Here is a 15,572-nt window from a genome sequence, read left to right as displayed (position 1 = left end):
CTTCTTAGAAGGAGGGGCAGGACCACTAGTCCCTCCCTGAGCTTTCCAGAGTCTTCTCCCTTCGCAAGTCGGGCCTGCATGCTGCTTGCATGGGTAACCAGCTTCCTCGGGCCTGGGCTTGGGCCACACTCCCGGGTTTGGGACCGAGTCCCCCTGTGCTGAGCCTTCCGGGCCACTGACCACCCTGCTCCGGGACCCGCGCACCTGTGAGGGGCCTCACCTGGCGGCCCGAAGGCGGGGCGACCCGGGGCAGGTGCAGCGCGGTGGCGGCTGGAGCCCAAGGGTCTGCCCCACGGGGCCAAGGGCGCGCTGGCCCGGGGGCTTCTGGAGGTCAAGGTTGTACGCCCTTGGGCTAATGGAAAAACAGCCCATTAGAAGGGATTTAAAGCCCGATCTCTCTTTTCTGGAGTAGCCTGTGTTGTTCTCCAGTATCTTTAATACACCCTAAATTATGTACTGCTCAGCGCCTCCACCCCCCCCAGAGTAAGACTAGAATGGATCCCAGGGTGGGGTGGGGAGTGGGTGGGGGTGGTGGTGGTGGTGGTGGTGGGTGCACAGGAATTGGCTCCCCTTCCTTCCCCCCTCCCCTGGTCACCCCCTCCCAGTGAGGAGGGTGTCTTACTAGGGCAGGCTAGGCTGTAAAGGGGCGAGGGGGTCTTGAACCAAGTACAAGTTCGGTCAAACAATGGCTTGGTCATGCGAGAGTCTCAAGGGCAAGGATGGCCTGCTGCTGAGTGTGGTATCAGACCATCCCGGCCGGGCCAGGCAAATCTGAAGGTGCGATCTTGATAAAGTGAGTCCTTGCCATTGTGGCCTGGGTGCCTGCGTGCACAACACACGTACGTGCCCTCTCTGCCACATAGGACTGAAGTGTGGGGTCCCTGCGGTTGATGTGCACTGGGAAACCAGGTTCATCCCGGGCACGATCAGTTGGAGAAATTCAACAGTCGGTGGACATCCGTGGCAGGTCAGTGTAAGGAAAGCCTTGATTTCTTAATGAGAAATGGTGACGTTTTCTCTTGCTTCAGCTCTCACAACTCCAGAGGAACGTGTAACTTTTCTCTTGACCCCAACTCAACCTCTCCGCCAAAAAGCTTACTTCGTAGGAAGTATCTTCCTAACCAATTTTATTGGTAACTTAAGAAGGTTGTACAAGGAGAATTGATTTCACATGTTTCTGAAGGCGATGGGATCTATGGGGAGATGTATATATTAGTTGTTTGTACTTTTCTTCTTGGGCAGGTCTCCCTAAAATTAGGTGAGGACCTCTTCTGTGGAGGAAGCTTGATCCAAGATGATCTGGTTGTTACAGCAGCAGGTTGCCTGGTTGGTCTCAACCAGTAAGTTGTGGATTTCCATTGCTTATCAAACCTTAATTCAGAGCGGCTAAGACGGGGAGATATGAAGCTCTAAATACCATGGGAGGGTCAATCTCAGCCCCTTTCTGATTTTTTCCACCTGGTCCACCCATTCACTGGCCTTCCTGATCCCCAGAAACTTGTATCCAGCTCAAGATTCCCTGTACTTCCTACTCGACTAACTAGAGACCCCAAAGATCCCATAGATCTTCTATAATTTGTGGAGTTAGTGGTAAGGTGGAGGTGATGGTTACTTGTTCTAATAACATACTGACATCAAATGTTAAATGGATGTTCCAAAGTTTTAATAATCTGAGTTTCAGTCATGAGAAGGGAAAAAATAGATATACTATTTTTAGTATATCTATTAGTATATTTGGTATATTTTACTATTTTTTATAGAAATAACAGATACTTAGCTAGATTGAGAGACAGTACTAATAATAAGGACAGTTCTAGAGACATCTTTTATATTTTGTTAAAAATGAAAGAGCATATAAGCTGGTAAAAAAGAAAAAAAAAACAGACCACACTTAAATATTTTATGCGGAAAGAGAATTGATGGCAGGGGAAGGGATCACAGAATGTAAACACTGATGGAAACCCATGATTTTTTATAGATCCCTATAATTTATAGGCAATTATGACAGTTGGTATTAATCCTCAATAAAGGTGCATCTCCTTTTAAGACTTAGAAATGCTTTAAGTTACACTAATCACTTTTCATTTAATTACGTGAAACCAAGACAGTCTTTCCTGGGGGAAACAGTTATACTTAATTGCAACATTTTTCTTTGGTTTTAGGAAGCAAATTAAGAATCTGACTGTGACTGCTGGGCAGGACAACCATCTCTCAGAAGGTGGAACAGGAACAAAAGAATCCTGTCTCAAAAATTATTATCCATCCTGAGTACAGCAGACTTGGATATATGAGTTCTGCTATTGCACTGCTGTATCTCAAACACAAAGTTGAGTTTGGTAAGTAGGGGGAGTTAGCATATGAAAAAACGTAGGAGAAAACTGTTTTACTAACTCTGTACCAGTTCACTTTAATTTTTGTGCATATATCTAAAATAACTAAGCTTTGTTCCTTTTTAAAAGTTTGTTGATAGCCTCTAAAAAGCACTGTGCATGCTATCAGTCCCAGACACAAGTCATGTATACCTGACTTAATCCACATTTTAAGTGCTCCTTTCTTTTAGCTGGGCTAGATTCTAGACTTACGCTCAGCTCTCACGGGGGAGTTTGGGACGTTTGAAAATGTTCTCAGAAACTTCTTTCTGTCATTATTGTGGACTAGATATCTGACACATTCTCAGCACAGCCAAGACCCATACCCCAACCTCACCAGGCTCTCGATCTTGGCACCACACCCTGTCCCACTGCAATGTGCTAGAATGGTTCCAAGCAGCCCAGAAAGGTCAGCATGATCACGATGTACCACCCCCTTTAACAGGGACCTACTCCCCCCTTCCCTGAGCCCCTGGCCTGTGCTTCCTGGACGAGGTAGAAGAGACATCCTAAAGTCCATGGCAGCAGAAAATGAACGTGTCCTTTAAGCAGCAAGCAGCACCTCTGGGCCTGTGGTCAATACCTCTACCTAGGTAGAGGCACAAAACCTTTTTTAAAAAAATAAAAATGCAAAAAATAAAAGTGTTGAGTGGCCCAGAACAATGAAAGAGCACAAATCTAGAAGAGTTGGCCAGATACTGAAATATGCCACTGCCTTTGAGACATCAAATTGTTAACCTAGAGCTATAACTGGTCCTGCAAGGACCCTGCATGGGAGGAGGGATGGGGGATGAGAGAGTCTGATTGGAGCCTGCCATGTAACCCCTGACTTCCCAACAAGTGATGCTTTGAAAGATAGAGGGGGGAAATGCCACATAAAGTGAGGGAATCAGGAAACTTACCTGCTTGAATCCTGTCTCTGGTTGGAAGGTTCTCAGAAAAATCTGTAATCATAAGCAAGCCCTCATTCAAGTTTTTTAAGATTTTATTTATTCATGAGAGAGAGACACACAGAGAGGCAGAGACATAGGCAGAGGGAGAAGCAGACTCCCTGTGGGGAGCCTGATGTGGGACTCGATTCCAGGACCCTGGAATCACGACCTGAGCCAAATGCAGATGCCCTCGTTTAGGTTTTATGCTGGAATTCCCATAACCTGTGACCAAAAGAAACTATTGCCCCATTTTTCTATTCTCCTTTATAGAAAAGCTATGAAGCTTCATTTATGGTAAGCAGGTTAATATCCTCTCCTCAATTCTCATAGTTGCATGTATTAGGTTCAAGATATCTGCTAGACATCCAGGTCAGACTTTTACCCCCATCACTCCACCAAATTTGCTTTGATCTCACTCACTCCCATGTTGCTAAATTCAAAGGTAAATTCTCAATCCTCTGTCTGTCCTCCTAGCTTTACATCTAATCTATTGTGTGTACTGTTTTTTTCACTATTTTTTTTCTTAATTTTTCCAGCCATTGTGGCCAACTATTCCTCAAGCATGTATAACATGATGCCATTACTGGGACTTTCCATTCTCTTCTTCAAATGATTTCTGCTCAGATAACTGCATGGTTCCTTCCTTCCCTCAGCTTTTTTCTTTCTTTTTTTTTTTTCTTCCTTCCCTCAGCTTTTTAAGGCTTTATTCAAATTTCATCTGCTCAATGACTCTTGCCATGACTATCATATGTAAAATTACATTTCCCATGCCATCCTCCCTAATCCTCAGACTTTGAATCTTCTTTACCCTACTCTGATTTTTCCAGAGCAGTTACCTAACAACCAATGAAGTTATTTTATTTATTGTTTGCTTTCTTGCTTCCCCAACACACACTTTTGTATGTAAGGGATTTATCTTTCTGTTAATTCACTGAGGTCTAGAAGAGTGCTTGCCACATAGTAGGACTCAATTACTCTTAGAGAAAACTATCCTTTAAGAACAAGGGTCTACCTGAAAATGTTAGTAGTTTTGGAGGATCGTGGTGGTGTGTATAACACTGGAGCATGTTCTTCCTTGTTTTACTTTATCTGCATTTTTCTAAATTTGCATGAATATGAAATAGTTTTTTTATGAAAGGGGAAACTTTAAAAATCTATGTCAATATTACACTTAGGGAGAAAGCATAAAAGCTATGAAATCAACTGGATGTTATTTTTCCAAATATATTCAACTTGTCTGTCTATGAACCTTATAATTTTCTGTTATTGTTGTTTTTCCAGGAACTGCTCTTCAGCCAATCTGTCTTCCCCAGAGAGATGATAAATTTGAAGCAGGGATTCTTTGCATGACCAGTGGATGGTGCAAGATCTCAGAGAGTAAGAGGCATCAAAAGGATATAATAATAGCTCTTCTAGATTTCTTTGCCCATGAAAAGCAGGAATTAAAAAAAAAAAAAGAAAGAAAGAAAGAAAAGCAGGAATTTTATTGGCCACGAGTAATACATTTACCCTATTTTGGTTTTGTTTTCTCCCCCTGAGTTATGATCCAGTGAGAATTTCTGGTTGTCTTCCCCATAAAAATGACTATACTTAAGGCTCTACATAAAACTTCTCCTGCAGCCCATTTTGGTTAGGTGTGTCAGAAAAAGAAAAACAATGGTAACTATGACAGAAGAAGAAGAATACAGTAAAGGGATATTCAGTAAATAGTAATAATCATAAGCTTGCTTGTCTTTAATCTTGTGATTTTTTTACAATAAAGAATTTCATAAAATACTACTTTATTGACTAAAGTTTTCCCTCTTAGGGAAACTTCTAGTATATGATCAGAAAAGATACAGTTGCCTATGTTACCTTTAAAAATTTACCAATTTTTTACAAAATGTCATATATCTGATTTTAGGAAAGAATATAATTCACACCTTAAAAAGTGACTTCCATGTTGTGATTAATCATATTTGAAGTAGTTTTATACTTGTAGTGTTCTTACTGATTTGTTTCAGTGACAACTGTTGACTGTTGACTAACAGTTGACTGTTGACTAACTGATCAGTCTGTCTCCATAGCATCAGAATATTCAAACATCCTATAAGTTTTCATTCCACTTTCATTCCTTTTTTTTTTTTTTTTTTTTTTGTGATTTTTTTTAAAGTCTTTAATGCAGAACGCAATGCTTACACAGAATTTGACCAAAGATGGCATAGCTATAGTAATTGTTGGGTAAAACATGTGAATGACCTCCCAAGGCTGACACAGCAACTTACAAAGAAGACTGATCCTCACAAGATAGAGAGTGGAAAGAGAGACCAATTTGGGAAAAGCAGGAGTTTTAAGTTTTAGATGGAGAAGATAATATTCTTGGAAAGACATTTTCTTTTTTAAACTGGAGGAGCAAGGAGTCTTTATTCTTCCCCAACAAATAGCTTGAAACTACTATAGGAAGCTCCCTAAAATTATCTGTTGGAAGAAGTTTTGACTTCTGTTCTAGGGATGGAGGGAGAAAGGGGTGGTGATAACAGGACAGGCACCAGAAAGAGTTTCAAAGGGAGGAGATAGAAATGTTTAGTGATGCCACTTTCTAAATTGGAACACAGGTAGATTAAGGATGCTTTATCTTATCTGCATCCTTGAGAAATAATCATTTTTTGGATTAAGGACTCAATTCTATGCCTTTTTGAAGAGGGTTTAGTCTGACACAGAATTGACACATTTTCTCAAAAAAGACACATTTTCTAAAAAAAGACACATTTTCTAAAAAAAAAACACATTATTATGAAGGATTTTTAAATTGATTTTTTTAAAGATTTTATTTATTTATTCACGAGAGAGAGAGAGAGAGGCAGAGACACAGGCAGAGGGAGAAGAAGCAGGCTTCATTCAGGGAGCCTGATGAGGGACTTGATCCTAGGACCCGAGATTACACCCTGAGCTAAAGGCAGACACTCAACCACTGAGCCACCCTGAGGCATCCCTATTGTGAAGGAGTTTTAAAGAAAGGTTTAAAATTATGGGTTCTTTATCCTCTAGTCTGAGAGCCAACAGTCCTTTACATATAGCCTCTGGGACAAAATTAGGCTTCCGTTCTATTCTCAGAGTCTTCAGCCTTTCATGAACTTTGGGACTCTATTCACTGGTGCTATAGGCTTAGAAATGACCCAGTCTCTTATAGCGATTATAGATGGCAAACTATAGTAGAAGTCTGTATCTGTAAATTCCTCCTCTTCCTTCCACTGGTTTGGAATATACATGGTTGTTCCCCCAAGTAAGTAGGGGCAAGAGAGAAATTGTTAGCTTGACAAGATTGCAGGCAATAATTAGAAGGAGGTTACATCTGGGCAAAAAGACTATACCTTGAAACTAATGTGAAGAGACAAAAAGGTGGACAAAATATATATATAGACAGTAACCAGTGGGCATGTATACCTCTACTACTTCTCTCTTTGAGATGAGTGCTGTTGTGTGTGGGCCTGCCTGCTAAAACATTTTAAATTTGTGAATATTTTCAAGTTCTTTTCTTCTTCTGTTCTATAAAAGGGAGACTGGAGGTCCATTTGTTTGTAGAAGAGACAGTGGAATCTGGGTCCTTGCTGGGATAAGTTCCTGGAGAGCTGGTCGGACTAGAGATTGGACTTCTTTAAGAAAAAACCATAGAAGGGCATCTCTGGGCATTTTCTCCAAGGTGTTTGAGTTGATGGATTTTATCTCTCAGAACATATGCACAGGTAGGTGTAATTTCTGCGAACTCATTCTTCCTCCTTTCATTCTAAATCAAAAATTGATCATGTTTATTACAAGGGTAGTTACTCTGATATGTTGCAGATATAACAGAACTAAGCTCTAAAAGCACGAATGTGTCTGGTTTTCAATTCCTAATCCAATGTATATGAACTTAAATCCCTAAAATCATGTGAACCGATATCTTTATTTCCATCTATCTATCTATCCTGATTTTATTTATTTATTCATGAGAGATTAAGAGAGAGAGGTAGAGACATAGGCAGAGGGAGAAGCAGGCTCCCTGTGGGGAGCCCAATGTGGAAGTGGATCCCAGGACTCTGGGATCACACCCTGAACTGAAGGCAGACAGATGCTCAACCACTGAGCTACCCAGGTGCCCCAATATCTTTCAACTTAACTTGAACTCAACTTGGACATAACCTAAAGCTTCAAGTTTATGTTCGTGTAGATTTTCATGAAATATGGATCATTTTTTTGTATTTGTAAGGTTTAAAAAATAACCTTGAGAAAGGATTCTTTCTTCATTCATCCAGTTGACATATCTTTTTCTTCTATGCTAGTTTAGAGCACTTAAAATAAATTACTCCTCTCCCATTTCTCTCATACACCTTTGGTAATTTTATTTGGCAACAGTGGGAAAAACAAGAGAGGCTTTGGAGAGTTATTTTTGTTTTGCAGCACTAAAAATCTAAAAATCTAGATTAGGAAAACAAATGTGAGTCTAGAGATGCCAAACCCATCCTCAAGGAACTTTCCTACTAGTTAGAAAGACAAAGGAGTAAATTGACCATTGTGACAAAAGGTGAAGTGCGGTTGTGCCCTGAGAGCTGTCAGAGCAACTAGGAGAGATCTGAGGGGCTCAGTTCCTAGGCACCAGAAGGTTTGCCAAGCAAGGGGGCAGCCACTGCAGAGTAGAGAGTTATGAAGTTACGTGACTTACAAGAACAAGCGGTTTGGTATAAGAACCAATTTCTTCAAGGTCAGGGCCCAGAGCATCAGAAAATAGTGTTCTCTCCATCCCACCAGACCTCCCTCATTGTAGTCCAAGAGCAGCCACCTCACCGATGATTTGAGAAGCACCACTGTCACTGGTCCAACTGACCACCAGAGCTACCTCTGGCTAGAGCAGGCTCTCTACTCCCTCTCATTTAGGCGTTAGAGTGAAAGTGTCCTGTTCATTGTCATTACTGCACAGGGAAATTCTCTCCTGGTAGCAATTCTATTCAGTTTTCATCACCTGGAAGAGAAGGTTAAAAAGATTAACAAGCCCTGAACAAAGGTTAATGATAACAGATTTTCAAAGGGGCAGTGAAATCAGCCAGTCACAATTAATTCTACAGTCAAGTGAATAGCAGAATGGGATGGTTTATTTAAATAATGCTTCCTAAACATCATATAAGCTTCTCATCCCATAGTTGCCTATTTTTTCCTTGCTTCCAACAATTAAAATGTGACACTGGAATCTGAAATTTCTGAGTGCATGATAGAGACTTGCCATGTCATTGCTAAAATTTGTGTCTTTTTACTTTAGTGTTTTTATACAAAGGTATTTTATTATAACCCAGGGTATCCCAGTGAGAGATGGAGGGAAAAGCCATATTAGTTCCATATACTATAAATTTGAAGACTCAGTGTGACTCATGATTTCAAAAAACTGGATAAAGAAATGTTAAATCTGAAGAACTCGGATAAAGAAAAGAACATTATGATTTAAAAATTTTCTCAGCAAAGTCTGAGGTCATAGCATCTAAAAACATGCATTCCCATAAATATAAATTACATAGCTTCAAGCTAACTGTACCATATGTCTTGAAATTCTGTTCATAGCTGAGGTAAATAATCAGCTTTTTTCTACATTTTGAGAGCTTCTGAATCTCAAGGAACAGTGTTATTTGGAGAAAATGGGAAAATTCATTATCCCCATTCCAAAGAAGGCAGCTGTTCTCGTAATTGGTATGTATCCAAGGTAGGAATGATTCTTGGGATCCCCCCAAAATCAAGCCATTTAAGGGGTTATATTTTGGCAATTTTATCTAGTATCTATTTCTCAAGCTGATTGACATAAAAGTCTGTATATTTCATCTGATATTTTCTGGTTAGCAAGTATTTGCTGACTGGTATTTCTGATACCCCCTAATACAGATCGTCAGCACATGAAGTATTAAGACTGGAGCTTACCTGAATTGATGTATTCAAATATCCAACATTAACAGCATCTGGTAGTGAGATTGTTATGGGAATTTAGTGATTAATCCTTTCCTACTTATTTCTGTAATAATGGTAATATTTTGTTAAGTGTTGCCTAGAAAGTAGAAAATAGCTCATGATCTATAAGCTTCAGTGTTTTTAAATTTTTTCTACATAACTTGTACTCTCTATGGCTAAAGATCTCTTTAAGCTTTAGAAATAAAATTTGCAAGTATTTCACTTCCTCAAGTGTCGTAAATTAATTTTAAACCTTGTACGAGCATTGAAAGGTATGCAAAGGTAGATCACAGTTCTATGAGTTATTATCTGGAAAGAAGAAAGAACTGGACAAAAAGAGCCATACTATAAGACAAGATCAAATAAGCTTTATAATCCACATTACTCAGGTATAGGGTGATCTTATGGGAAATAGAGAGACTAATTCCTGTTACAGTCGTTTGTGCAGTGTATTTATTGTATGGCTGCAAGAGATTGAGAATAGGAAATGTGTTAGTGAAGGGGGTAGTATTGACCCAGGCATTGAAAGATAGTTACAATTTTGAAGCTCATAAAGTCTTTTGTAGCTCTAGTATCTAAGATATTGCAAAAAAGATCATCCAGGCAGGGGGAATTACATGTAAGCACTTCAAGGAAGGTAGAGAATATTATGGTTGCTCAGAGAGTGTGTGTCACAGACCTGCTGGAGAGCAATATTAGCATAAATAAGAAGTGGTGTAGCAGCGGACAATGAAGATAAAACTTCTGGTTAGGTCTTAATTGTAGAACACCTTAAATTCCATGAGAAGCAGCTTAGTTTTTTGCCATAAGCAATGGGAAGCTAAAATGGTGGCAAGATTATAATTTATAAAATGAATGTGTAATGACTGTAAATGTTTGTTGTAAGTATAGAGGGGGAATGGGGCTTAATTGAAGCCCATATTTAAATGGCTTAAAAGTCTAAGTTGACTTTCTGTGTATCAACCTAGTAGTAATATAATACCAATAAGGTGTTTGCCATATTTGATTAAACTTTTAGAAAAATAGCATCTAGAACAAGAGTGAGAGTTCTGTTTTATTAGAGTTCTGGGTAGCGGGAGTGGGAAGGTTCTCCAGGTATAATCTTTAGAGTGGGACATCGATAAGCTGGAAACTATCTGAAGGACAGTAGCTAACATGGAAAGAAATTTGAAACAATATCTTGGGAGATAGGATAGAAGTAACCAGGAGTTTTGATCCAAAGACTTGACAGGAGGAAGGAACCTACCTGAGGAGCCACTATAGAGGCAGAATTGGACTTGTTCTAATGAAATGCAGAGCTGAGAATAAGGGTAGATATTAGGAGGAAGCAGATTTCAATCCAAATAAAGTAGTTTCTAACTTAAGAGATCTCTAAGACTTGATGGCCTTGCTCAGAAGTAATGAATTTCCTTTATAAGTAGGTATTTGAGAAGAGCATGGGTGGCTATGGGTGAAGTTCTAGAAAGCTTTGATGCATTGGGTTAAGGGACATGCAGATGACAGCCAGTTTATCCTCAATCACAGAGAACCTGGCATTCAACTTAGACAATGAAGTATCGAAGAGATTTCTGCAAGATAGCCTTTCAAGGCAAAAGGGCGTATCATAAGTGTTAGATATTACATTGTCAAAATGAGGTCAGATAAAATGCCTTTGGATATGGCAGTTCAAAATTTAGTAGCTAATTCAGTAGAATTGCAGGATCAGGAGCTATGTTCATAACTGACTAAATGATCGTTGAAGACTTGGTATCTTTCCTTCACCAAGTAGTCAAAACATTTTTATCAAAACTTTAAGATGTGTCAGGCACTGTTGTACGTGCTAGAAACATAGCAATGAATGAAACAGTTGAAATGATTCCTTTGTGGTGCAAGATGGAAAGTGGAGAGTGGGGATAATACAAATAATTTTATAAACAATAGTAGGAAATGGTAAGTGCTATGCAGGAAAACACAAGAAAGACGGATGGTGGCGCAATATTAGAGAAGATGGTCAGGGAAAACCTCACTAGAAAGATGATATTTGAACAAACACTTGAATAAGATGAGGGAGGGAATCCTATGGGTCATCTTGGGAAGAAACATTCTTTGCAGAAGGGATGTCACGTGTGAGAGAGGAAAACTTTTGGTATATTTGGGGAACAGGTTGATCAGAGTGCTAGAGCTGAGTGGTGGGGCTGCGGGGAGGGGGCGGTCATGGTTAGTATGATCAGACTTACAGGACCTAAGAGGAATGTTGGATTTTACTGTAAGATGTGTAGCTAGCAGAGGATGTTGAGCAGACAAAGAACATGATCTAACACATTGAAAAAGGATCACTTTGGGTGTCGTAATGGAAATAGACATTAGAAGCGCATGGGTGGATCAGTGGTTGCCTTTGATTCAGGTCGTGATCTGGGGTCCTGGGATCAAGTTCCACATCAGGCTCCCTATAACGAGCCTGCTTCTCCCTCTGCCCATGTCTCTGCCTCTCTCTCTCTCTCTCTCTCTCTCTCTCTCTCATGAATAAATAAATAAAATCAGAAAAGAAAATAGACATCAGATGGGAAAGACCCAAGAGCTGAAAGACCAGTTACTGCAATAGTCCAAGTGACCATGTTTGCAATCATGGTGAAGTGTGGTGAAACCACAGGGTTTGATAGTAAATTGAAAATGTGGATCTTAAGAGAGAGAGAGACTTATGATTAACGTGAGAGTATTTGACCTGTTGGAGGGATGATGCTGCTATTGTTTTCAATGAGTTAACAGTGAAGGGAAAGATGAAAATGGGACCTGGGTAGTAGGACAGGGTTCAAGAGAAGCAGGGTTTTAAAATTTTGTTTGGTGGGGGATGAGTTAGGACTGTGCTTATGAGGGGAAGAGAGAGTAAGGGATGTGAGTCAAGAGAAATGCGTAAAAACATGAAGGAAGTTTCATCAGAACACAACAAATAAAGAAGGTTTAGCTTTTTTTTAATTTTTATTTTATTATTTTATTTTTTAATTAATTTATTTATTTTTATTTTTTTTAGAAGGTTTAGCTTTGAAAATGAATAATTACTTTCCTGGAAAAGCAACAAAAAAATTTCAGGTTACCTATAGAAAAGTCAAATAAATTTATACTAAATGTCTTTCTATTACTTATAAGGTTTTAGTTGCTTCAAGTTTAGAGGAGGAGGTCGAGATTAAATAGTTAAGATTTATAATAGCATGTAAGGACTAAAATAAAGTTGTAAAATTCATTATTATTTTATGTATCTGTAAATGAATTAAAAAAACCCAAGATTGGGAGATTGCCATATAAAGATAAGACACCAAGGGCTATACCTTCAGTGTAAAGCTAAATAAGGCACAGGCCCACTCACTTGGAAAGTCACATGCCTCAACCTTGACATTGGGTGTAGGGAGGAAGGGGTAAAAATTCTCTGAGAATTTGAATCATAAGCTAATACTTATTCAGATCTATAATCTAAAATTTCCACCACCAGTATAGTTTGAAACACCCCAGGCAGAAAAATTAAGTAGCAACAGTTGATAGTGCTCCTAGGTGACTGGCCCAAGATAATTCTTTTATGGACAAATCGTTTCCATCTAAGTCTAACAGAATCGTAAGTAATTGTAATTAATTGTAATTAAAAGTAATTGTAAGTAAGACCCTTCTGATTTTAGAACCTTCAAATGTGGGGGGGGGAAATGTGCTTTAGAAGTGTAATAAGATATGGAGTCAACTTGCATACTTAGTGATTTCTCCATTATGCTAAGGAGCCTTGAGAATGGTAGAAGGATTAATTCCAGATGGAATTAATTAATGGTAAGGTAGAAACGGATGATGTGAAGAAGGAAGAAGTCATACAGTTTCTCCAGGCCTATCTTTATTCTGCTAGGAGGTAGCTAGATTCTTAGACATGGCAGATGCAGGACACTCAGTGGTGTCCCTCCTTCCAGGCCCATGGGAGACATTGCATTTCTTAGGGACTAGAACAGTTCCTGGCATGCAATAATGCTCAATAAATATTTGATTAGGTAAATCAGTGCTTAATTTTGGTACCCCTCTCTCACTTAGCTTGACTAGACTTCAGAATCCTTTTTAACACGGCAGTCACCAACAATAAATCAGGTGATTTGAAATCTGTTTTCTATCTAAGACAGAGATTTTGAGGTAGCAAATTTGTTGAACAGGAGAAGGTTTACCTTTGGGGCCATAAAGTCCAAAGTATATTTCCCATTATGTGTGAGGTGTGATGAGTCTTTTAATAGCATGACAGTTTTCTTATTTGGCGTAGGAGGGAGTAATTTCTCCCTGCCCACTTCAGAGGGGATAACACATCTCAAGAAAGATGATAAGTGTGGAGTGCTTTTTCAATTGAAGTGTCTTAAAAAAAAGTGAGCTTTATAATATTTTATACAGCTTATTGCTCTCTGAATTGAAGTGTTTTAAGAGTGATTTTTATTTTTATTTTTATTTTTATTTTTTTAAATTTATTTATGATAGTCACAGAGAGAGAGAGAGAGGCAGAGACACAGGCAGAGGGAGAAGCAGGCTCCACGCACTGGGAGCCCGACATGGGATTCGATCCCGGGTCTCCAGGATCGCGCCCTGGGCCAAAGGCAGGCGCCAAACCGCTGCGCCACCCAGGGATCCCGTGATTTTTAAATAATATTTTAGGCAGCCTCTTTTTACAGTGATGTTCAAGATAATGGACTTAAGAAAGCAAAGCAGGGAGTTTCTGGTGAAAGGAGATATTTAGTAAGTGATATTGCATTTGGTTTTTAAAAACTGGGCATTAAAACATTGGGTAACTCCTGCAGTCCTGAACATTATTATTTAGAGGGCGGTGAGACTGTTAAGAGGTCTAAGGTGGTTGATAGAGACTGTCAAGTTCTAGAAGTTTGTTCTGACAGGTTAGATTCCAGGCCAGATTGCTTTGCACTTGGATGAATGTGAGACAGGGAAGATGCTGAGGATTTATGGCCTGCTGGGGTTTCTTTTCTTTAATAACATGAATTTATGTAGGAAAATAAAGGCAGAGTTATGTGTTAAATCATGTAAGACTACTTTCGGAATGTTTAGACATGTTTCTAAAGATGTTAGTAAAAGGTCTACAGCTGACCTTTCTGGGAGGTAGAGACAGGACATTGCAACCGCAGGGACTGTGACCCAGGCTGACCTTGGAGGATGTGGCTGGTTGGCATTAACGTATGCAGCACGGTCAATCCATAATTCATGATCCATAATTCAACTTCTGGGTGAACATTATGAATTTTCCATAAGACTATTAACTTAGAACGAAGAGATGAATCTTAGATTCTTCAATTTGTAGATCAAAATTGTAGCACCTTATAACTGAATGAAAGTCAAAAGGTGGTTTCTGGCAATTCTCTAATTAACTCCTCTGTTTTTTGGATAAATGGCGGCAATTTGAGCATAAACAAATTATTCTCACGTTAAGGATTTCCATTGCCTTTTATCTTCTAATAGCCTTTAAAATTTTGTTATTGGTGAGTTATGAGCTAAAGCCCAGATACTAGATCTTATTTGTCACACTTGATTGTGCCATTTATTGTACTTTCTCTGCCTTCCCCTATCTAGCTTATGTATGTGGAAAATAATGGTACCAGAAGATAAAATTATCCTGATAAAATTTAGAAGCTTAGTCATGGGACCATGACTATATATCTTTACAATCAAGCAGTGGTGTGCCTATTAATACGTATGCTACATGTATTGTTACTTGTCATGTTAGAGTACCTAAACAACCAAAGATGTGCAAAGGGACCTGAATCGAATTTATGCCCATAAGACATCTTATCTACTGTCCCTTTCTTGATGGGGTGAGTGTGGGTGGTGGGAGAGAAACCGATGATCAGCATATTGACTGAGATTTCTCTATCCCTTTCTCAAGTTCAATGACAGTTTTGAATGACATTGGTCTCAGAACTATATAAAAACAGGGCATCCCAGGTGGCTCAACAGTTTAGCGCTGCCTTCAGCCCAGGGCCTGATCCTGGAGACCCAGGATCGAGTCCCATGTCGGGCTCCCTGCATGGAGCCTGCTTCTCCCTCTGCCTGTGTCTCTGCCTCTCTGTCTCTGTCTCTCTCTCTCTATCACTCATGAATAAATAAATAAAATCTTTAAAAAATAGAATAAAAACAGTCTCTGCTGTAATGAAATTACACTTCAATGAATTAACTAAAGATGTACCATAAAGTAGGAAATGACCTAGCATAGGAAATGTGGTGATTCAGAAAAGGTAAGTTCTTAGTTCAGTGGGTATTTGGGAAGTTTTTAAGAACTGGACTTTGAGTCAGGCCCTAAAGGATGAGTAGAATTCAGACAATGTGAGACTGAGTT

At 39.4% G+C, this 15,572-nt stretch overlaps 1 protein-coding gene across 1 annotated transcript in view; it reads left to right on the top strand.

The window, feature by feature from the left end:
- The first annotated feature begins 685 nt into the window (after positions 1-685).
- Positions 686-15,572, top strand: part of OVCH1 (ovochymase 1) — a 68,034-nt gene continuing 53,147 nt past the window's right edge. Inside the window, 11 exon segments of the mRNA XM_041735576.1 lie at positions 686-734; positions 864-967; positions 1,243-1,340; positions 2,163-2,199; positions 2,201-2,336; positions 4,583-4,678; positions 5,368-5,389; positions 6,836-7,023; positions 8,920-8,992; positions 14,810-14,878; positions 14,880-14,941. Of these exon segments, the coding sequence (XP_041591510.1) occupies positions 686-734; positions 864-967; positions 1,243-1,340; positions 2,163-2,199; positions 2,201-2,336; positions 4,583-4,678; positions 5,368-5,389; positions 6,836-7,023; positions 8,920-8,992; positions 14,810-14,878; positions 14,880-14,941 (934 nt within the window).

This window comes from Vulpes lagopus, chromosome 21 (assembly GCF_018345385.1).
Source record: "Vulpes lagopus strain Blue_001 chromosome 21, ASM1834538v1, whole genome shotgun sequence".
Classification (NCBI taxonomy): Eukaryota; Metazoa; Chordata; class Mammalia; order Carnivora; family Canidae; genus Vulpes; species Vulpes lagopus.
This window is presented reverse-complemented; position numbering and strand designations above follow the sequence as displayed.